Below are 23,850 nucleotides of genomic sequence, written 5' to 3' on the forward strand. Positions count from 1 at the left end.
CCATTGAAGGACACCAATAATGCATATATTATGCCAAAGTTTAGCAATACTGATCACAGTTTCATCAATTATTTTCAGTTAGTTATCATTGAACATTCTTCCAATCAGTACTACGACAGAATATATGAACAGATTATTTCACTTAAGCCAAAGTTTCGCAGCAATGATCACAGTTTCATCAAGAGTGTATAGACAGATTATTTCAGTACTTTATTTCACTCTTGAAAGGAAACAGACTATAAAGTTAAATGGCAACACCTAGTTGATAACCATAACATGATGCAAACAAGAACAATAGACAAAGGGTTTCACACAGAAATTTCAGTACATAAAACTAAAGGATTCGATGGAAATAAGTATAAGCACATCAACAGCTGATCTAAAATTATAAAAAGCAAACGCTAGCTGAAACCCCGAAATTAGTAGTTCTTAACGAGCTACATAATCAGATTGAGTTGATCTAAGTTCCTGTAGCTTCATCATCGTCTAGACCCGCATAAGGTTCATTGAGATCAAAATCTAGTATCTTGGGGGAACAAACCTGACTGCCTTCAGCTGCCTGATTAGCTGTTTTTGGGAATAGTGTTTTGGAATATAGGTGTTTGCCCTCCGCCGGTGATTCTGTTTCATTCAGCGGAGCTTCAAATAGTCCTCCACTTGGGTTTTTAGGGTAAAAACAAGGTGTTTGGCTACTGTAGGAGATCCTGCCTCTGTATCTACCAGCTTCAATGGTCAATGGATCACCCTCTTCTTCATTAGGCTTCATCGGGAACTTCTGAAAGTGATCAAACCAACTATTATTTTCGATGATTCTATCATCTGCACAAGTCAGCTTCATCTTATTTTCCCCTACCATCATTTTCCTTTCAATAAATTTATCGCAATTGAGCTCTTTCGCTAATACCTTTCCCTTCTTTTTCTTTTTATCAGGAGAGTATATATCTCCCTGTTTACACTCCGAAGCAACTTTCTCTTGATCCCACTCAGTTTTCAACCTGGCCTTTCCTTTGCCCTCACCCATTTTCTTACCTAGAACAATATTGCTCCGTTTTTTGTCCTCTGATGAAGTTTTATTTGCCAAGCCCCAAGATCGAGTTTTATCTATAGTCTTCGGGTTATCTGTTGGTGAATATTTTCTTTGGAATCCAACGCTTGACTGACCCAAATCAAAGGAATCTCCTCGAGCTAGCTTCATAAGGCAATAGGCAGCCTCAGGAACCTCATTCTCATCAAAGGTGAGTTTCCCGCATCGCTTGGCAGTGTTAGTCCATTTCGGAAGAGACTTTAACAGATCAGAACCTGAGGCTAAGCCTTTTTCTGTTGCACAATTAATCTGATCAACTTCCACAGCTTCATCGTTTTCGGATACACTGGAACAACAGCTGTTTTTGTCAGAAGGAGGTGGCCTGATCCCTCTCCAACCCCTCTCGGGATGGTTCCTCATGTGCCCAAACAAAGATTTCATTGACCTGAAACCCTTGTTACATATGCAGCAACTGACTTGCTCGTTCACTTCTTGATCATTCAAGGGCACATCAACAGCATCAACAGCTCCATCCGTAGCTTTTGGCAAGACCATATTCTGGGAGATCCGTTTCTTAGCCTTGGCACGATGAATATTTCTCGGCTGAAGCTGGGAAATCTTTCTATGGCGACCATTCTTGCTACCCTTCATATGGATCCTTATATGACCTCCCAACGCCTTCCCTGAGGTAAACTCTTTGCTACAAACGGGGCAGATATGCTTCTTGGAGATCTTGAGCTTGAGAAAGAGTTTGTTTGGTTTTGAAAGTGCTAAATCTGATGTTTCAATCGAAACAGACTGATCTTTTTCCATGTTTTCAATCACTTTATCAACAGCTTGATCATCCATCAAACAGAAAGCAAAAGAAAACAACAAAAAAGTAAAGATTTATTTGGTTTCAGGAAAGATGAAAAAGCAAAGATATATTTGGTTTTAGGGAAGATGAAAAGAACGCTATTAAAAAAACCAAAGAAGACTGAGAGAGAAATTATGACGAGAGATAAGGAGTAAGTGATGGTGTTAATCAAAATATTAGGGCAAAGAAAAGGAAGATAAATTGGGTAGAGAGCTAAAAAATTGGGAAAAAAATGGAAAAATAAAAGACTTTATTTTGTAGGATCTTGGACTGACATGCCAAATTCCAAAAATCTCTCACATAATACTATGTACAATAATGACTGGTCTTCATTGAATTTCATAACAGATTTCAAACAGTCAGTTTGAATCTTCAATGACTCATTTAATTGTAAGATTTCGGGTTATCTTTTTTCATTCATTTTTCATACATATAAAAAGCCATTTCATTATTGCCGAAATTAAAAAAAAAAAACACCAAAATAACAATAAATATAGTACAACAGCTTTTTTTTTTTTTTTTAATGGCCTCGTAGTATAATAGTTTAGTAGCTCTCCATGAGAGGTTAGAGACTTAGAGTTTCAAGTCTATCTTGGAGATTTGGAATTCTAATATTGAAATAGAAACAATATCATATTGAAATAGACAATGAAATTTATGATATAAGAAAAAAATTATCTTTCCTTGTGTGTGTTATTTTTTCTCTTTCTTCCCAAAGCCGATGACCTATATAAATTCGAAAGCTTTCTTGGAAATTTTGATTTACCAACTTCAAATTGAAGATTGTGAAGCTGTCAGAGAGTATCCTTAAAGATAATCGTTTAACTTTTATTTTTATTGCCAATCCTAAAAAAATGAAATATTAAGGAATGATAAAGTCCACCTAAATCTTTATTTTGGAATTGTAAACTCAAGATTATCATTAAATAAATTAAACAGCAAATCCGAATGAAATACTTATATCATAAATGTTTTTTTTAAATAAAAATAAATTTATCATTAACTTGATCATATGCCAAAAGAATTTTCTAAATACTTGAAACAATTAATCTTGTTGCTTATTAAGTGTGAGTACAAATGTACAAATTTTTTTTTTTAAACAGAAGTAGGATTTTGAGACTCCTCGAATAGGGAGATACATATGCACTTACCAGTTACCATCGAGCAATATGTTCAATTGCATGAGTACAATACAATGAATTTGAAATGGATAATTTCGAGAAAATTAATATAAAAAATAAAAACCAAAACTGTATATATCTCATCTCTATAGATCATAAAAGTTTAAACAGTGGTATTCTGATATATATCCCATTAATCTCCTAATATCTCTTGTTTTTAATTATATATTAATTGAGAAGAATTTGGAGGGGTACATGTATTTCTCCAAAAAGAGGGGAATGTTTCAAGGAGAATGATTCCTCTATTAATATAATTCTTTTTTTATACTTCAAAAAAATATAATTATTTTTAATACTATATTCACACAGAATTTTCCTTATTTCAGTAACATTTTATTTTAAATATGTAGTTGGTAAAAGAATATGACCAAATTGTCATTTTCTTCCATTTTCACTTCCTAACCAAAAACGTTGGCAATATATCCATAATGAAGGCTTTATTTGAACAATTGGTGAACTGCATTTGTGTTTATAAAGGTTTTCTTTGAACAATTTATTTGTATTTATTATATTTAATTTTTATCAGGATTCATGAATTTGGTTTAAATTTAATGCATCAGGTTTTAACAATAGTTTTTTTTTTTTTTTCATATAGCAACTTTTCATACTTTCTATTCTACTCCTTGCATTAGGTTTTAATGAATTGTTATCAAAAATGGTTTTTTATTTATATATTTTATCCATTGATTTTTTTGGCTTTTAGTCCGCTATGCTTTTTTATCACTTATATAAAGCTATCTGTGGAGAATGTTTAAATGTTTCCAATATACAAAGTCATATATATCAAATGGTTATCCAAGTAGAAAAGGCCTAATTATTGAAGAACATCATCAGTTCTCTGTTGATTATTCGTACCTTGTTCATCTAACTTCAAACCTTTCTTTGATCATATATAGGTTTTGAAATAATTAAGGCTTAAAGTAGGAAGCTATCTTTGCATTCTCATAAAGCCGAAATGGATGTGTATTACGGTCAGGATTCTAAAATTGGGCAATTATTACTCCAGTACTGACTCTAGTCCTACAGCCTAAAATTAAATAAAATAGTAGTTATTGATAGAAATTAGTGGTGCAAAAAAATTCAAATTTTAATATAATTTAATGCTTTTATTTGATTTTTCATACAAATGACCTCAGAATATGAATTATAAAATTTAATGTGTTATTGTTGTTGTTAACTCCAATCATGTTCATATGAGTTTGATGCATGCTCTACCTCTACTGCTCAAGTTTTACGTCATTGAACAACTCAATAACAGACCGAAAGTGTTTCCAGTCGTATCCTGAACTTTTGGAATCAGAAACAAATATAATTCCTCATGATACCAAGTCGCATAAGTGCTTCAATGTTGAATTCTTTGATATAATACACCCATGATAGTCAATCTCGAGGATAAAAACTTAGCTGGTGATTTTATTTATTAATTAAATCCTGTTTATTATCTAAATCTGAAGAGATAATAAGAAGATTTTGGAGTCTTCACTAGGATAAGTAACTATCAATAGCCAATAAAAACTAAGTTGCTTAAAAAAGTAAAAGATTTCTTCCCTCCAAAAAACGGAGACAGCACTCTTCACTATTTTCACCAGAAAAAATTTCCTCTCCCTCCATTGCTAAATTCAAGATTTTTGCATTGTGAATAGTGAGCATCTGTAGCAATTTCATTCTGAGAGTTAGAACTAATGTAAGCCTAAAGTAATAATTAATTTTCTGGTGAATAAGCTTTACCCTTTACCAATGACTTAGAACTAATGCAGGTTTTCAAAAGGAACAACAGTTTTATGGTGTCCATCCATAAGATTGCCTGCATTTATCATTTACAATATGTGTTAATCCTTCAAAAAATTTTTTTTTAATAAATATTGAGCAATTGCAAATTAAAATCATAGTCAATTTTCACTTGGGTCATTTTGGTTCTCAAATTTTAGTTAAATTTACAAATTATCCGTCAAATTTTTATTGCATTTAATTAAGCTATTTTATTTTATTTTTTTTTACTATTTGAAGCTGCCAATATTTGATGCCTAATCAATGGAATTGAGAATCTATCACTCTATTAATAGACTATCTAACTATTGATTTTTTTTATTTTATTTTTTAAAGTAAAATTAGAAAATATTACAGATAATTTGACAAAATGTTTGAAACATGGCACAAATGAAATCTTCTATATTTCATTATATAATTATAGCTAAATTTGGTAATTCATGTATTCGGATTTATTTCATATTTAATGTTAGGAATGTGTGGGGGTCTAGCTCCATTGTATCTACCAATTAAAAGGCCCAAAGTCTTTTGTCTTTGGCCAAGGAATAAAAGCCCTACATATTAAAAGAGTGCGGGGGTTGTTAGGTGAGAAAAGTGGTGTGGCGTCGAAAAAAAAAGAAAGAAAAGAAGCAAAAAAATACAGAGAGAAAAGAAAAAAAATGAGAGTTAGTTGAACAGAAGTCGATCCGTGGTCTGATTGAGTTAAAATTTTGTCAATAAGTTTATGATTCAATGTTTTATATTCTGAACGATGAAGATTTGGTTTGAAACTCTCTAAGAACAAATTCATGATATATTTATTGAGTCACGTGTTTGGTAAGATTTCTCTGATTGTCTCTCTAGTTATTGATTAGCTTTAGTTTTAACTAGAAAAGAACTTTGTATATCTATTATTTGATAATGGAGATTTTTTTATGGTTCATGATTTTTTTCATCTACACTGGAGGGTTTTTATATAAATCTTGGTATGTTTTATTTTTTTTACGTTTTGGATAGTTAATTATTGTTTATTGTTGTGGGTTTTTTATGATATATAGCTTCTACGCTATTTTATTTGTCGCTTCAAGCACAACAAATGGTATTAAAACACTGATTATTTTGATGCATCAATACAGAAATAATCGATGATATAAGTAAATTTTGTTTAAGATCATAAAATGTAATATATGTTTCATGATAAAATTGATAACATCAAATTATTCAATTTGAAAGCCTAAGATGGAGGATCATTTATATTGCAAAGATTTATATGAGCCGGTATTAGTTGTTTAGCTATCCAACAGTTATGAAAAATAAAAACTGGAAGAAGCTAGACAGAAAGACGTTTGTTACAATTAGAAAATGGGTTGATATTAATGTGTTCCATCATGTAGCGTAGGAAATATATGCCCACATTGTTTAAGAAAAACTGACAGCATTGTATTAAAAAAAATAGGCATAAATAAAGTTATGCCTGCTAAATAGTTTGCAACTTTACAATATAGGGATGAACGATTGATTATAGAGCACTTGAATGACTTTTAAGATATATTTAATCTGATGACTACTATAACAATGAAATGAAGATGTTTCTTTTGGGTTCATTGTCAGCAGGAATACTCTATTTGTGACTGTTCTTAATTCAACTTTTGATTACAATGTGACGTTGGAGATGGTAAATGACAGTATATTTAATGAAAAAGTAAGGCAAAAGATTTAAACCCTATGAATCAAGCTCTTGTTATAGGGAACATGGGTAAAAATATCGACAGACGTCAGAACTTAAAATGTCGTAATAATTCTAAACATATATCTAAGTCTAAAGATAAAGTGAAGTATTTTCATTATGGTAAACCAGATTATATAAAGCAATATTGCAAAATCTTGAAGTAAAAGTGAAAAGATGATAAAGGCAAGAGTTCAAATGATGGCAATATTGCAGCAATGAATTCGGATAGTGATTTAGTTACTTTGATTTGTGCACATAATGATTATAATCATATTGGTGATCTCAGCATTAAGTTGATAGTTGACATAAGAGCATCATATCATTATTTTTCTATGGGGGAGTTGTTTACAACTTACAAAGCATGAGCCTTTGGTTACACCAAGATGAAAAACAAAAGCATGTCGTAGATTATTAGGATTGGTGATATTGTTATGCAAACTAGTACGGATTACATATTGACTTTGAGGGATGTCAGACATATTCCAAATATGAGAATGAACTTACTTGCTATTAATATCTTTAATAAGGAAGGATATGAGAGTCGATAAAAGAATGGACAGTGAAAGATTCTCAAAAGATCTATAGTAGTTGCAAGAAGAAAAATATGCTTCACAATGTACAAGACATAAGTGCAATTAAACGGCAATTAGATAAATGCTATTGAGGATGATGCTTCAACAAATATGTGGCATAAAAGTCTGGCATACATGAGTGAGAAGGGCTTATAGGTTTTAGTAAGGCAATCTCTCATTTCCTTAACCAAATGTATATCTCTCGATTCATGTGATCATTATTTGTATGGTAAGTATCGTAAAATTTTTTTTGTAAGCATTCTCAAATAAAAGAAAATAGATTAAAATAAATTCATTTTGATATATATGGTCCTATTGAGGTTGAGTCATTGGGTGGTAGCAGGTATATTGTTACTTTTATTGATGATGCTTTATGTAAGACTTGAGTGTATGTTTTGAAAAACAAAAGCCAGATACTATTGTAGTATTTTCAAAAATTTCATACCATGGTGGAAAAGATGACAAGGTTGCCCTTGAAGTATATTTGAACTGATAATGATCAAGAATACACATCCAAAAACTTTGAAGAATATTGTTTAAAACATGAAATTAGGCATAAAATGATAAAATTTGAAACATCGTAGCATAATGGTGTAGCTGAAATAATGAATAGATCACCATAAGTTCCTTTGAGTTTTGACATTTCAGAAAGAATGTGAATAGAGAAAGATGTTTCATACTCTTATTTGAAAGTTTTTAGGTGTAAAATATTCATGCGTGTGTCAAAAGAACTTAAGTCAAAGCTTGACAGTAAAGTCACATAGTATGTGTTTGTAAGATATGGTGATGAGAAATTTGACTATAGGGTATGGGATTTAGTGAAGAGAAAGACAGTCAAAAGTAAAGATGTTGTCTTTTATAGAAAATAAATCATAGTAGACTTTGAGAAAAATGAGAATACTACACAAGTTAATATTGAGTGTAATGTTTCAACATTAATAGGGATTTCATTGAAGAGAGCCATAGATGGTACAAATGAGTAAGAGACAAAATTTAGGGATATAAACGAGCTAGCCACAGTTAGTAATGAGCCAGATGCAATTAGTTTTGAGTAGGAAAAACAATCCTTTCTACCTAAAAATGTTGAACAACATGAGCAATCATCTACTAGAAAGTGTTAAACAATGGAAGCTACCTTCGGAATCAGGTAGTATAGAGTCTCAGCCTAGTAGATCTACCATAAAACATCGATCATCCACCAAGTATCTAAATTTAAATTTTATTCTAGTTATCAGTGAATGGGAACTAAAGAGTTTTCAAGATGTGCAGACTATTCTAAAGAAATAGCACTAGTTAAAAGTAAAAATAAAATAAAATAAAATCATTGTAAAAAAAGGTACACATGATTTTGTTAAACTTTTAAAATAAATGAGGCCATTGAATAATAAATGAGTGTTCAAGGTGAAAAAATATGGTGATAAGCTAATGAGGTACAACACTCAATTACTGATAAAGGTTTTTTAAAAACTCGACATCGATTTTGATAAGATCTTATCTCCAGTTATGAATATGAGTTCCATTTGAGTAGAATTAGGGTTAGTAGCTAGTTCGAATCTTGACCTTGAGAAACTTGATGTTAAGCTGCATTCTTGCATGGTGACTTGCAAGAGGACACTAATATGGATCAACTTGAGGATTTTAAAGTGGAAGGGAAAGAACATTTAGTTTGCAAACTGAAGAAAAGCTTGTATAGCTTGAACCAAGCTCTATAATAATGGTATAAAAAGTTTAATTCTTTTATGGTGAGCCATATCCCTAAAAGAATGGTATCGGATCCTTGTGTGTATGTCAAAAAAATTTTTGATGGTAACTTCATTATTATCTTATTATATGTTGATAATCTGTTGATTGTAGGTTAAGATGCTGGTATGGTTTGTAAGTTAAAAAAATAATTGTCTAAGTCTTTTGACATGAAAGATTTAAGTCCAGCAAAATAGATTCTTGTTATGGATATTATTTGGAATAGAAGAGTTAAAAAATTATGGTTATTACAAGAAAAGTATGTTGAATGGGTACTTAGTAGATTCAACATGCAGCATGCTAAATCATTTAGCACTCCACTTGCCAATCATTTTCATTTGAGTAAGAAATATTATCCGATGACTAAGAAAGAGCAACTAGTTATATCTAGTATTATTTATTCTTCTGTAGTTGGTTCCTTGATATATTTTATAGGTTGCACACAATTTGATATTACTTATACAATTAGTGTAGTGAGCAGATTTTTTTTTAATCCAGGGAAAGTTTATTGAGAATGTTGGCCTTGAATTGATTAAAAGTTTTGATTTAACAAAACAAAAATCTGTCTAACTTGAATCAATCTCTTCTAATCTTAAATTGAACATTTTTCAAGTCTTCTATCTTACTAAAATTTATTTAGGAACTAAAACAAAATAATTTCTCAAAACAAAATGGATTAAGGCATATTTTGATAGAAGGGATTAATCCCCTAAGAGAAGGGATTGATCCCTTCCTTTACCAGATCGATCTCCTAGCCAAAAAGATAGATCCAATTTTTTTTTAGAAGTAAAATTTTAAAGTTTTGACAAGAATCAATCGATCCCCTCATTGTAAGGATCGATTGGTTGGAGTTTCAAGTCTACCTGATCAATCCATCCATCAAAAGGGATCGATCACTTTTTTATACAGAATGCTATCTCATTGAAAAATTTTAGAAAATGGATTGATTCCCCACATAGGGGATCGATCAGGGATCAATCACCTAAGCATGGAATCGATCTCTTCATAAAAATGATAGATTTGTTTTCTTGGTAGAATATAATCTTAGTTTGAAAATGAACAAAAGAGATCGATCCCCCTTATAGGGGATCGATCATCCAAGAATGGATCGATCAAGTGCATTACCTGATCGATTGAGTAAGACTTCTTAGGCATGAATTTGGGCTTTCTCTTAATTGACCCAATCGGTCCCCTAAAGGAGGGGATTGATCCCTTGATGCCTAAAAAACCCCAATGGCTATATTTTGTCTGATATTTTTGTAGGTTTGAAGCATTAAATGCAAGGTAATGGCTCTCAACTTCTTTTTACCTATAAATAAAATCTTTCACTACAGAACAAGAGTAAAAAAAGCTAAAAGAACTTATTACCATCCACCAATTATCTTGTTCAAGCATTCAAAGCAGTTTAAAGAGAAAAGTGTAAAAAATTCTACTTATATCAATTTTTCTTTAAATTTTCTTGTCAATATTATTGTGTACTTCAAGTTACCAAACACCTAACCTAAGAAAAGTTCTTTAAGTTTGCAAAGCACTTCAGAAACTTTGTATTGTAAAATTGTGAGCTTAAAGGGAAAGATAACCCTTAAAAGTTTATGATGTTAATTGTGTAAAGCTTTGAGAAGCTAAGTTGTATCTTTCAACACATAGTAGATTAAACTTTTTGGTAAAAAAGGCCAAGGGAGAAGACATAAGTGTCTAAAAAAAAGACTGAATTCTATAAATCTTGGTGTCTAATTCTCTATCTCTATCTCTTGTTTACTCTCATTTATTGTGTTTATTTGCTTAGATAAATTATTTTATTAAATTTTTGATTATTAAGTATTGATTTTAAAAATTTTATTATAACCAATTCACCATTCTCTTAGTTTATTTCAAGTCTTTGAGCTAACAATTGGTATTAGAGTTAGTATTTTTTTTTGTAGGTTTAACAACCAAAAAGTGATCTTGAAAATAACTCAAAGAAATATAATGATCAATATGAAACAACCATCCTCAAGCTACAATAAATATAGTGGGTAATAAGAAGTGTGTCTCATGACAAATGAAATAGTTGCTACATCTTTTGGAAGTGAAGGCCATTTAATTGTATGATCCATTCTTTTTGTTGGTGACAACTATTCATATTAGAAGACTAGGATGAGGTTGTTCATTCAAGCCAATGATTATAAAGTTTGGAAAATCATTGTAAATGGTCATCAAATTTCAATGAAGACGGTGGATAGTAGAAAGGTGATCAAGTAAGAGAGTGAATGGGATGTCAATGATATGAAGATGGTTCAACTCAATGCCAAAGCAATGCATACACTATTTTGTGCATTAAAGCCTAATAAGTATAATAGAGTTTTTTTGTGTGAAAATGTAAAAAAAAAATTTGAAATAAGTTAGCTGTCACTCATAAAGGTACAAATCAAGTGAAAGAGATAAAAATTAGCATGCTCACTTATGATTATAAGTTATTCAAGATGAAACCAGATGAAACCATTAGTGAAATGTCAAAGTGTTTCACTAACATCATTAATGGTTTAAAGGATCTTGGAAAGACTTACTCAAATGTGGAGATGGTAAAGAAAATTCTTAATAGTTTACTAAAGAGTTGAGAAGCTAAAGTGATAGCTATTGAAAAGTCCAAAGATCTTCACACACTCTCTTTGGATGAACTAATAGGTTCTTTCCTTACCTATGAAATGAAGTTCAAAAGAGGACAATAACCAATCAAAAAAGGTGGCATTGCTTTCAAATCTACCTTTCAAGAAGATGAAAAAAATCTTGAATAAGAAGAGGATGATAAAGATAAAGAAATGACCATGTTTGTAAAAAGATTCAAGAAGTTCATGAGGATGAATAAGTTTTCAAGTGAAAAAAGACCACAAAGGGAAATGACTAAAAGAGAATCAAGTAGAAGAGAAAAAGATCAAATTATTTGCTATGAATGTAACAAACTAGGTCATATTAAGTTTAGTTGTCCTTTATGAAAGAAGCAAAACATGACAAAGCCAAAGAAAAAAGTAATGGTAGCAACATGGAGTGATAGTGACTTCTCCGAAGATGAATCAAATGAGAAAGAAGTAACGAATTTATGTCTCATGACTCTTGATGAATCCAAAGTAACTTTTAATCTATATGATTTAAATTCATACACATTTGATGAACTACAAGATGCCTATGATGAATTAACCATAAAATTTGAGAACATAAACATGAAATATAGGAAAATGATTTCTAAGTTGAAATTAGAAAATGAACTCTTAACTAAAACAAAGGATGATTTAGAAAAGAAAATTGAGCTTTTAAAGTTGAATGTCAAAGATTTGACTAAAAAAAATAAAAATTTGCATAATTCATTTTCTAGATTTTATATGGAACATTAAAAGCTCAATGACATGCTTAAAACACAAAGAGCATTCTTTGATAAAGATGGATTAGGCTATAATGGTGGCAACAAAGAGACTCATTTAAAGAATTTCCTTGTTAAGCTAAATGATTCATCTAGCATATATGCATATTGTTATAAATTGAGTCATTTTATATAATATTGTTCCTTAAAGAAAGTAACTTATAGAGGTAAGTTCATTAGGAGAGTGTGGATTTCAAAAGGAGTTAACACATCTCAAGATGAGATTACTAAAATGAAGTCGATTCCAAAAGACACAAAAATTGTTAGTACTAACACTCAATGATCCAAGAAAGTTTGGGTACCCAAAATAAAAATTTAATTATGTTTTTGTAGGTGGATGACCATTGCTACAAAGCCAATTCAAGCAAGAACAATCCATGGTACCTTGATATTGGATGCTCAAAACACATGATCGAAGATAAAACTTTTTTTAAAGATTTAAAAGATAAAAGTGGAGGAGATGTTACATTTGGTGACAACTCTAAAGGCCAAATTAAAGGGATTGACTCCATTGGTAATTATTCTTCTACTATTATTAAAAATGTTTTACTTGTAAAAAGACTCAAGCATAGCTTACTGAGTATTAGTCAGTTATGTGATAAAGAACTTAAAGTTATGTTTGAATCCATGTACTATCAAGTTATTGATATCAAAACTAACAAGCTTGTTTTTGTTAGACATTGTCAAAAAAATATTTATGTAGTGCATCTAGATGATCTTTTCTCTAAAAATATTTTTTTTATGGCTCAAAAAGAAAATGAAAGTTGAATTTGGCATAGAAGACTTGGACATGCAAGTATGCATGTAATTTTAAAACTTTCTCAAAATGATTGGTTGTTGGTTTGCCAAAATTGAAATATGAAAATGACAAGGTTTATGATGCATGTGCTCAAGGTAAACATAGAAAAATCTCTTTCAAACCTAAGAATTACATTTCAACTACTAGACCTTTTCAATTACTTTATATTGATTTTTTTAGTCCTAATAGGATAATGAGTCTTGGTGAAAAATAATATGGGTTTGTTATTGTTGATGACTTTACTAGATTCACATGGGTTCTTTTTTTGCATTCAAAGAATGCAGCTTTAGAAAAATTCATTACTTTTAGCAAGCAAACACAAAATGAAAAAGGCTATTCAATTTCTAGTATTAGAAGTGATTATGAAAAAGAATTTGAAAATCTTGGCTATAATGTGTTTTGTAGTGAAAATGGTATTAGCAACAATTTTCCTGCTCTTAGAATTCCTCAACAAAATGGGGTAGTAGAAAAGAGAAATAGAATTTTAGAAGAAATGGTTAGAACCATGCTTTGTGAAAATAAAGCTATGATTAGGTTAATTTAAAAAAAAACTCCCTATGAACTTTTTAAAGGAAAAAGGCCTAACATAAGTTATTGTCATCCTTTTCGTTGCAAATGTTTTGTTTTGGATAATGAAAAAAATGATCTTTGAAAATTTGATGCAAAAAGTGATGAAGGGATTTTCCTAGGATATTCTTCAAATTCAAAAGCATATAGAGTCTTTAATAAAAGAATATTAGTTGTTGAAGAGTCTATACATGTTATCTTTGATGAGTCTAATTCACCTCCGAGAAAGGTGCCTCTTGATGATGATGATGATGTAGGTATACTTCAAGAAATTATCAATAATGCATCCTTGACATTGAAGAGAACAAAGAAAGAGCCAAATCACCATAGAAAAAGGAGATATGTCAAAGATAATGAAATTATTGGTGATTAACTCAAGAGGTAAGAACTAGATCTTCTTGTAATTTGTATAATTATGTTACTTTCGTATCTTATATTGAACCATAAATTATAGATGAAAGCCTTAGGAGATGATCATTAGATATTGGCCATACAAGAGGAATTGAACCAATTTAAAAAAAGTCAAGTGTGAAATCTTGTACCTAGGCCTAACGATCATCCTACTATAGGCACCAAATGAGTTTTTAGATATAAAATGGATGAGCATGGGAATATTGTTAGAAACAAAGCTAGATTGGTAGCTTAAAGTTATAGTCAAGAAAAAAGAATTGATTATGATGAAACCTATGCCTCGGTTGCAGGGTTAGAAGCCATTAAATGTTGCTTGCATTTGCATGTTTCAAAAATTTTAAGCTTTTTCAAATGGATGTCAAGAGTGCATTTCTAAATGGTTTTATAAATAAAGAAGTGTATGTAGAGCAACTTGAAAATAAAAAATTTTTAAATCATGTTTATAAATTGATAAAAGTTTTATATGATTTAAAACAAGCTCTTAGAGCTGGGTATGAAAGATTATCAAAATTTTTATTTGAAAATGATTTTAATAGAGGGAAGGTTGATATTACATTTTTTATTAAAACAAAAGGAAAAGACATTCTTATAATACAAGTTTATATTGATGATATCATATTTAGTGTTACTAATGAAGTTCTTTGTCAAGAATTTACTAAGACCATACAAGGTGAATTTGAAATGAGCATGATGGGAGAACTTACATTCTTCTTGGTATTACAAGTAAAGCAAACAAAAGATGGCACCTTCATCAATCAAGCCAAATACATCAAGGATTTGTTGATAAGGTTTGGATTGAAAGAATCAAAGCCTTGCACAACACTTATGAGCACTTTAACAAAACTTGACAAAGATGAAGGAGGTAAATGTGTTGACTAAATATAATGTTTAGTGTATGTTTGTGTGCTAGATTTCAATCATCACCTAGAAAATCATATTTATCTACTATTAAAAGAATTTTTAGATACCTTAAGGACACCCGTAATTTAGGATTATGGTATCCAAAAGGTTCATCTTTTGCTTTACATGCCTATTTCAATACGAATTTTGGTGGTTGTAAAATTGATAGAAATAACACTTTTGATACTTGTCAATTGTTTGGAAATATGCTCATATCATGGTTCTCCAAGAAATAAAATAGTGTTGCTTAATCCACAATTGAAGTCGAATATGTAGCGGTCGATAATTGTTGTGCTCAAGTTTTGTGGATTAAGCAACAATTAGAAGATTTTAGAATTACCATGGATCATATTCCCATTAAATGTGATAATACTAGTGCCATCAATCTCACCAAAAATCCAATTCAACATTCTAGAACCAAACATATTGAAATTAGGCATCACTTTATTAGAGATCATGTTCAAAAAGATGATATTATGCTTGAATATGTTGATACATTGTATCAATTAACTGATATTTTCACAAAACCTCTTGAAAAAGGATAGATTTTATGCAATTAGAGGTGAACTTGGTATGATGAATGCTCCTTGAAATGAATTTCTTGATGTTATGATGAATATTACAATCTTGATTGATCAAATGGATGTTTATCTAAATATATTTTTTAAAGCTTGTGTATGATTGTATGATGCATGTTTAAATGTTCATGTTGCATAGTTTTTAAATCTTTTAAAAAAAATGCTATAGCAAAAACCAATCGATCCCCTTTGGACTAGATCGATTGGTTATTCTTTTCGTAGCCAAATTGATGAAAAACATTAAGGAACCGATCGATCCCTTTTGGACAAGATCGATCGAGTCTCCATCTAGTAGCTAAACTAAGTTGAAACTATGAAAAACCGATCGATCCCTCTTCATAACCGATCAATTGAGTCATGAATAATTGGCATTATGCGCACCATTTTGGCTTGATAAAATCGGATCCCTTTTCCTTTGGCCAATCATTTTAACCCCTTCACCTGTTCTTCTTTTCTTCCAAACATACTCTCCTCAAACTTTAAAAACTCACTTATTTTTCACTCAAAATTAATCCCTCTTAACAAAATATTTTACAGATTACTTCATTTCTACATGATTTCTTGAAAAAATCTTACTTAAAATTCATCAAATCACTCAAAAATTTCAATTCCTTCTTCTTACTCTAAAAAATTGATCCCCTTTTTAAGCTACCACATTCACTCATCCTTTTTGTCCCTCTCAAACATATTTTACTCCTTATCATCTACAATTACCAATTCTCTCATCAATTTCACATAAACCTACCTATCTCTATTATCCCATCATTTTCATGGCTCCAAATATATGAGATATATTTTGCTCATTGAGAAGTCAAGCATGGAAGGGTAATTTCACTTAAATTCTTACAATCTATAGAATTCTCTTATTTACATGTCTTTAAGAGATTTGGATGGATCAATTACTTGTGCATGGATGAACTTTTATTTAAGAATCTAGTGAAGGTATTTTATAGCAATGCTAGTTATATTCAAATTGAAGGGTCACATAAATACTATCTTGATAGATTTAGAACATATGTGATGGGGAAAAAATTATAGTTACCAAGCAATTGTTAGCTGAAGCATTCATGCTAAATGACAAGGAAGAAACCAATACTAGGTGTGACATGTTGAAACTAGCTTAAGATATTTTTAGAAATAACAATTTACAAGTTGCTCCTATTCAGCTTTTAGATTGTTAATGCATGATAGATTGTTACATCTTATTGTCACTCATGTGTTGGCACTTTTTGGCACTCAAGACTCAACCATTAGGAAGCAAGATTACTGTTGGATGTATAAGATCAAGCATAAACAAAAATCCAATTTAGTGCATTTTATTTTCAATGATATGATAAGGGTAGTGCAAAATAGAGACTACATCTTAGTCTATAAGTTTGTCATTAGTAATCTTTTGAGAAAATTGAATGTTAATACTATAGGAGATAAAAAGATGGTGTTCAATGATCCATTTAGTATTCTTGGTGCTCCTACTTTGCATAGTATGGGATATGTTCAAAATGCAGCAAGTTTATAGGTTAGAAAAACTGATGTTGAGACTGTACAAGAAGAAGAGAAAGAGTATGAAATTTTAGATATTTTTAAATCTTAAAGAGAACTTTTTACCCCACCATTTGATACCTAAGGAGTCTTAGAAATGCTTATGCTTCAAATAAATAGTCTGCATTCGATGGTTTAGATTATGAACACTCGATTGGAAAATATGAAAGAAACTCAAAATGAGATAGTTTCTTAAGTTCGCTAAGTGAGAGCTAACATTGAACAAATGTGGGTTGCACAATAGCACATGGGGTAGCATTTCTCTAATTCTCCTCATCATCATCAATCTCCTCATTCTCCATCTCTTCACCAATGATCCTTCCTAGTTCCATTCCTCATATGTTTTCCCACATTTTTTTTTATGTTGTAAATTTATCTTTAAAAATACTTTGCATAATGGTTTGTTATCAAACTTTGATACTTGATGTTTATATTAATGAAATCTATCTTTTATCTTCATTATGATATGGCTTATGACATTGTGGCTTGTGAAATTGATATATTGTTTGATAATTAGTATATTGCTTGACATTGAGATTTGTATGAACTTAAGTTATCATATTGAGTTGGTATGGCCTTGAATTGATTAACTTCATCATTTTTGCTATGACAAAAAAGGAGAGATAATGATATGAAAATTTTTTTTGATGATCTTGATGGTATGAACAAATTTTTACTTGATGATATTGACATTGGTTTTGTTCTTAGTTGCTTTAAAATTTATGCCTAAATTCAGGAGGATCTTGTTTTTTCATAAATTCAAGGGGAGCTTATTTTTCAAAAGAAAAAATATTTTTAAGGAAATGTTTCACTTGGTTTTATCATATCAAAAAGAAAGAAATTGTTAGCCTTAAATTGATTAAAAGTTTTGATTTGACAAAATAAAAATTTGCCTAACTTGAATCAATCTCTCGTAATCTTAAATTGAACAATTTTCTAGCCTTTTATCTTGCCAAAATTTATTTAGGAACTAAAACAAGATAATTTCTCGAAACAAAATAGATTAAGGCATATTTTGATAAAAGGGATCAATCCTCTGAGGGAAGGGATCGATCCCTTCCCTTACCAGATCGATCCCATAACCAAAGAGATCGATCCAGTTTTCTTCTAGAAGTAAAATTTATGAAATTTTAGCAAGAATCAATTGATTCTCTCCTTGTAGAGATCGATTGATTGAGGTTTCAAGTCTACCCGATCGATCCCTCCATCAAAAGGATCAATCACTTTTTTATACAGAATGTTATCTAGTTGAAAATTTTTAGAAAAATTATCGATCCCACCACGTAGGGGATCGATTGCCTAAGCATGGGATCGATCCCTTCATAAAATGGATTGATCTGTTTTCTTAGCAGAATATAATCTTGGTTTGAAAATGAACAAAATGGATCGATCCCCCCTCATAGGAGATCGATCACCCAAAAATAGATTGATCAGGTGCATTACCTGATCGATTGGGTAAGGCTATTTAAGCACGAATTTAGGCTTTTTCGTAACTAACCCAATCGATCCCCTGATACCAAAAAGCCCCAACAGCTATATTTTTATCTGATATTTTTATAGGTTTGAAGTATTAAATGCAAGGCAACGACTCTCAACTTCTTTCTACCTATAAATGAAGCCTTTCACTGTAAAATAAGAGTAAGAAGAGCTAAGAGAACTTATTGCCATTTACCAACCATCTTGTTCAAGTATTCAAAGCAGTTTAAATAGAGAAAAGTGTAAAAGACCTACTTATATCAGTTTTTCTCTAAAATTTTTTGTCAATACTGTTGTGTACTTCAAGTTAGCAAACATCCAACCTTAAATAAGATTTTTAAGTTTGCAAAACACTTCAGAAACTTTGTATTGTGAGATTATGAGCTTAAGGGAAAGGATAACTCTTAAAAGTTTATGGTGTTGATTGTGTAAAGCTTTGAGAAGTTAGGTTGTATCTTTCAACACATAGTGGATTGAATTTCTTGGCAAAAGAGGCTAAGAGAGAGAATGTAGGTGCCTAAAAAAAGGACTGAACCTCTATAAATCTTGGTGTCTAATTCTCTATCTCTATCTCTTGTTTACTCTCATTTATTGTGTTTATTTACTTAGATAAATTATTTTGCAAAATTTGTGATTATTAAGTATTCATTTTAAAAATTTTATTATAACCAATTCACCCCCCTCTTAGTTTATTTCAAGTTTTTGAGCTAACAGAGAAGTAGTGAAATGAATTTTTAGATATTTGAAGGGCATTTAAAAAATGTGCTTAAGTTATGAAGTTTCACAACTAGTTTTAAAGGGGTTTACTGATGCTAATATAACAGATGATCTTGATGGTAGAAAATCTACTTCAAAGTATTTATTTATTTTTGCAGGAAAAGTTATATCTTAGTAGTCTAAGTTACAGAAATGTGTTGCCTTGTCAACTACAGAGGCTAAGTATATTCCAACAATCAAAGTAGGTAAAGAAATGCTTTGGATGAATATTTTCTTCTTGAAGTGGGGTTGCATCAGAAAAAGTATGTGATATTTTGTGATAGTCAGAGTACTTTAGATTTGAGTAAGAATACCATGTATCATGCTAGAACAAAGCACTTTAATGTTAGATATCACTGGTTACGTTCGATGATTAAAGAATAGCAAATGCAAATGAAGAAATGCCATTTTAATGAGAATGCAGCGGATATGTTGACTAAAATATTTTCCAGAGAAAAGTTTGAGCTTTGTAATAACTTAGCCAGATGGGTTACTTAGCCAAAGTAAGTTCCAAATGAAATTACTATGATGATAAATCTCTTTTTAATGAGGCTAGATGGGGAGATTATTAGGAATATATGGGGTCCAGCCCCATTGTATCCATCAATTAAAAGGTTTAAAGCCTTTTGTTTTTTACCAAGAAATAAAAACCTTACATATTAAAAAAATGTGAGGGTTGTTAGGTGTGAAAGGTGGTGTGGCGCTGAAAAAAAAAAAAAGCCAGAAAAGATAGAGAGAAAAGGGAGAAGGGAGAGTTGGTTGAACAGAAGTCTATCCATGATCCAATAAAGCTGAAATTTGTCAATAAATTTATGATTCAGTGTTTTATATTCTGAACGGTGAAGATCGAGTTTAAAACTCTTTATGAACAAATTCATGATATATTTGTTGAGTTACTTATTTGGTAAGATTTCTCCAATTATCTTTCTAATTGTTGATTAGCTCTAACTTTAGTTAGAACAGAACTTTGTTTATCCATTATTTGATAGTAAAGATTTTTCTGATAGTTCATAATTTTTTTCTCTACACTGAGTTTTTTACGTAAATTTTGATGTGTTTTATTTTTCATGTATTTTGGATTATTGATTGTTGTCTGTTACTGTAAGTTTATTGTGATATATTATTTTTATGTTGTTATATTTGTCACTTTAGGTCTAACATTTAATACGTGTAAAATATGAAAATTATTATATCATAATTCATGTTGGTACCTGAAATATAAAACACATATTTTAATATTTACTAAATCCATATATGATATTTTTATAATTTTAAATCTTATCAATTTTATATTTTTTATATTATTTTATATCATATTTAAAATTATCAAATTTAGATATATCTAACAATGAGTCAACCCTTGTTTTAGGTCTAGGGTTTGGCTTACATGAGCACGAGCTTTTGACAATTAGTAAGATTTAGAAAAGTTCACTTTGATCTCGTTTAGCATTAATTACCTTCGGGTTTTAAAATGCAATTTTGAATGCAAAAACAATTTTGACAAATATTATAATTTGTGAATTTTTCTATTGGTAAAAATAAATCAATCGCAAAAGCTTATTGGAAGAGAAGATGCTATTGTTGTTTAGAATTTATAATTTGAAGACAGAATTTTAAATATTCATTCAATTATTTATTTTTTTCCAACATCTTATACTAAAGACTAAAAAAAAAAAAAAACCATTTTTTATCACAATAAATTTTTACAGTACTTTTCAAACTTATCGAGCTTTTGCCGACGGCGACATGAAAGCTAAATTAGGCCTTTATTTATAGTGTTATAAATAAGTTCAACAATCAACAAACACCATTGATTTTGCCTGTTTTCCTAGGACTAGTTTGCTTCAATGTCATTTGCCAATCCCTCCTTTTCTGCAACCTAACATGGAAACCACCTCTCATCTTCAAAAGAAGTGATAACGTGTAAGGTGGGTCCATCATCTTCTCCGCACTTGCACCACCGTCAACGGCTATGATCTCAAACTCACGCATCATAGCGACCACAATCGTCTTCATCTGTACATAAGCCATATCTTTCCCCAAACACATCCTGGGCCCACAATGAAACACTGGAAATTTAAACTGATCGGACGGCTTATAAACTCCATCATCATCCAACCATCTCTCAGGCTTAAATTCTCTACAGTCAGGACCCCATACTTTCTCCATCCTTCCCATCGCGTAAGCAGAATAATCAGCAAACCAACCTTTCCCCACGTAGGTCCCATCAGGCCAAACATCATCATCCACCGTTAATCTTGAGTTGATAGGCACAGGCGGGAACAACCGCAGTGACTCTGATAAAGCTGCGTGCAAATAATTCAATTTCTTGAACTCATCATAGTTAAAACCCTCCAGTGCTACCACTTCATCAAGAATCAAACGCACGCAACGTGGATGGCCGTTGATCAACCAGAAAAACCAAGTCAATGCTGTTGATGTTGAGTCTTTACCCGCAAGAATGAAGCTTATGACTATGTCTCTCAGGAACTTCCTTCTCTTTTCTTCATCTTCAAACTCCATTTCCAATCTTGTTTCTGACGTAAATCTCGACAGCAAATCTTGGTTTCTCCCTGTGTTTTCTTTATAATTCTGCAGTTCTTGCTTTTCTTTAGATTTGATGATTTCCAATGCAAAGTCGTTGACTACCTTGATTGCTTGTTTGAATCTTTTCTCTGACCCAAGATTGAGTAATCTTTTTATTTTCCAAATGGTGGGAACTGGAGACAAGAATCTTGATGAACAGATTTCAACAGCATCATCAAAAGCTTTAACAAATCCTGAATTTTCCATGGATGTAATGTCCACCCCAAATGCAACCTTACAAATGTTACTGAAAGTAAATTTTTGGAGAGTTTCTTGAAGATCAATGATTTGGTTGTCCTTACAAGCATTTGAGAGACAAGGTACGAGGGTGTCCGAGAGTTGTGAAGTTACCACATCGGAGATAAAGTGTTTAAGCGATTTGGTGTTGAATTCGTGGCTAGAGATCTTACGTTGCAAGGTCCAGAGATGGGCGTCGACACTGAAGATGCCGTAGCCAAGGAGATCATGGAGGACATCATGGTAGCGAGAGCCTTTGATGTAGTTAGGGAAGTTGGAGTGGAGGAGGTGCTGGAGGTTGATGGGATTGGCTGTGCAAACGCCATGTGAGAGGTTAAGGAAGGAGTTGACTTGGAGAGTTGATGAAGGGGTTTGAGAGAGCATGTCGGAGACCCAATCATGGAAGCGGTGGCGGTTGCGGAGGAAGCCAATGAGGTTTCCAATGATAGGGTAGGATTGTGGAGATGGGGTTTTGGTTGGAGCTTGTTGTTGACGATAAAAATTGGAGAACAAGAAGAAGAAGAACAAGCAGCAGACAAGGAAGGAAAGAAGGGGATTTTCAACGTTTAGGAGGTCAACCATTGTTGAGTTTCTTTGCTTCTTCGTCTTCCAACACTTCAATTGGTTGCAGAAAAGATAAGAGTGTGTGGATAAGACCGTGTCTGGTGATTAAATAATATTGAAATTGTCTACTCCAATTAATTAATTGGAAAACAAAAATTAATAATACGATCTCGCACGTTAATTGTCAAATATAAAATAATGCATTAAGATTTTATTTAAATAATTTTTTACTTTAAAAAATTAGAACATTTAATATAATATAAATTATTAAATATATTTTTTTGGCACAAAAATTATTAAATATATTTAATGTTTAAATGATTTAATTGAAAAAAATAGTAAGATACTATATGTTTCAAAGGCCTTTTGTTCTTTTTGGCATTTATTATTTTTGCAAAAATTTTTTTGATTCTTAAAAATAAAACAATTTGAGAAGGTTGAAATGTCTGAACTGAATGTTTAGATTCTTGAATTTATCAGCATCAAATTTGTAATAATAATAATAATAAATTCTTCTTGGTAATTAAGTTACATAGATGATTAAAAAAACCTAATTTATCATTATGTGTAATGCAGAGATACTACAATTTGTGTTTATTATAATTGCATTATGCTTATGAAATTATGATTATTATGATTAAAATATTTAAAAGAAATGACATTGTACCATTACTCATAATTTTTAGTTATCCAATTATATATTTTGTTATTTTAGATAATCTAAAAGTTGCATTACAATTTTATGTTAATATTTTCATAAAGTTGCTTTAAAATTACTTATTTTGTTAGCAAGTAAATGATCATTCTTTTTTATTGGAAATTTTTCAAAAAATTTTCCTACTTGGTAGAATTAATTTAGAAAGTTTTCTCTTTTAGGAATTTTTAAAAAAATCACTTTCGTGTTCCTTTTATAATTTCATCATAAAAAAAATTTTATTTATTTTTAAATTTTATAAATTAATTATTAAAATTTATTTTGTATAAAAATTATGATTTAAATAATTTTTAATTAAAGAAAGTCACCTTTATCAAATTAATTTATGGAATCATATTTTAGTTTTTTGTTACAAACAAATAGAAAGTAATATTACCATTCTATGGTACCTGTTATATATAATTTTTTTTAATCAGATTATATCTTATTTTGTTATCATAAATAATACAAAGTAGTAATACTTATATAGCCATTACATGT

General features: G+C 30.7%; 1 protein-coding gene and 1 pseudogene across 2 annotated transcripts; both read right to left on the reverse strand.

The window, feature by feature from the left end:
* Window positions 1-460: 460 nt before the first annotated feature.
* On the reverse strand, window positions 461-2,142 carry LOC111284288 (uncharacterized). The gene has a single exon (XM_022873002.2). The coding sequence runs from the start codon at window positions 1,871-1,873 to the stop codon at window positions 461-463; it is 1,413 nt and encodes a 470-aa protein (XP_022728737.2). The 5' UTR covers window positions 1,874-2,142.
* Window positions 2,143-20,939: 18,797 nt separating this feature from the next.
* Window positions 20,940-22,833, reverse strand: LOC111285074 (cytochrome P450 94A1 pseudogene; annotated as a pseudogene). The gene has a single exon (XR_016342783.1). The product of XR_016342783.1 is annotated as a cytochrome P450 94A1 pseudogene (transcript).
* Between the last annotated feature and the right edge of the window lie 1,017 nt (window positions 22,834-23,850).

This window comes from Durio zibethinus, chromosome 6, assembly GCF_047325235.1.
Source record: "Durio zibethinus cultivar Kanyao isolate XHJ-2024 chromosome 6, ASM4732523v1, whole genome shotgun sequence".
Classification (NCBI taxonomy): domain Eukaryota; kingdom Viridiplantae; phylum Streptophyta; class Magnoliopsida; order Malvales; family Malvaceae; genus Durio; species Durio zibethinus.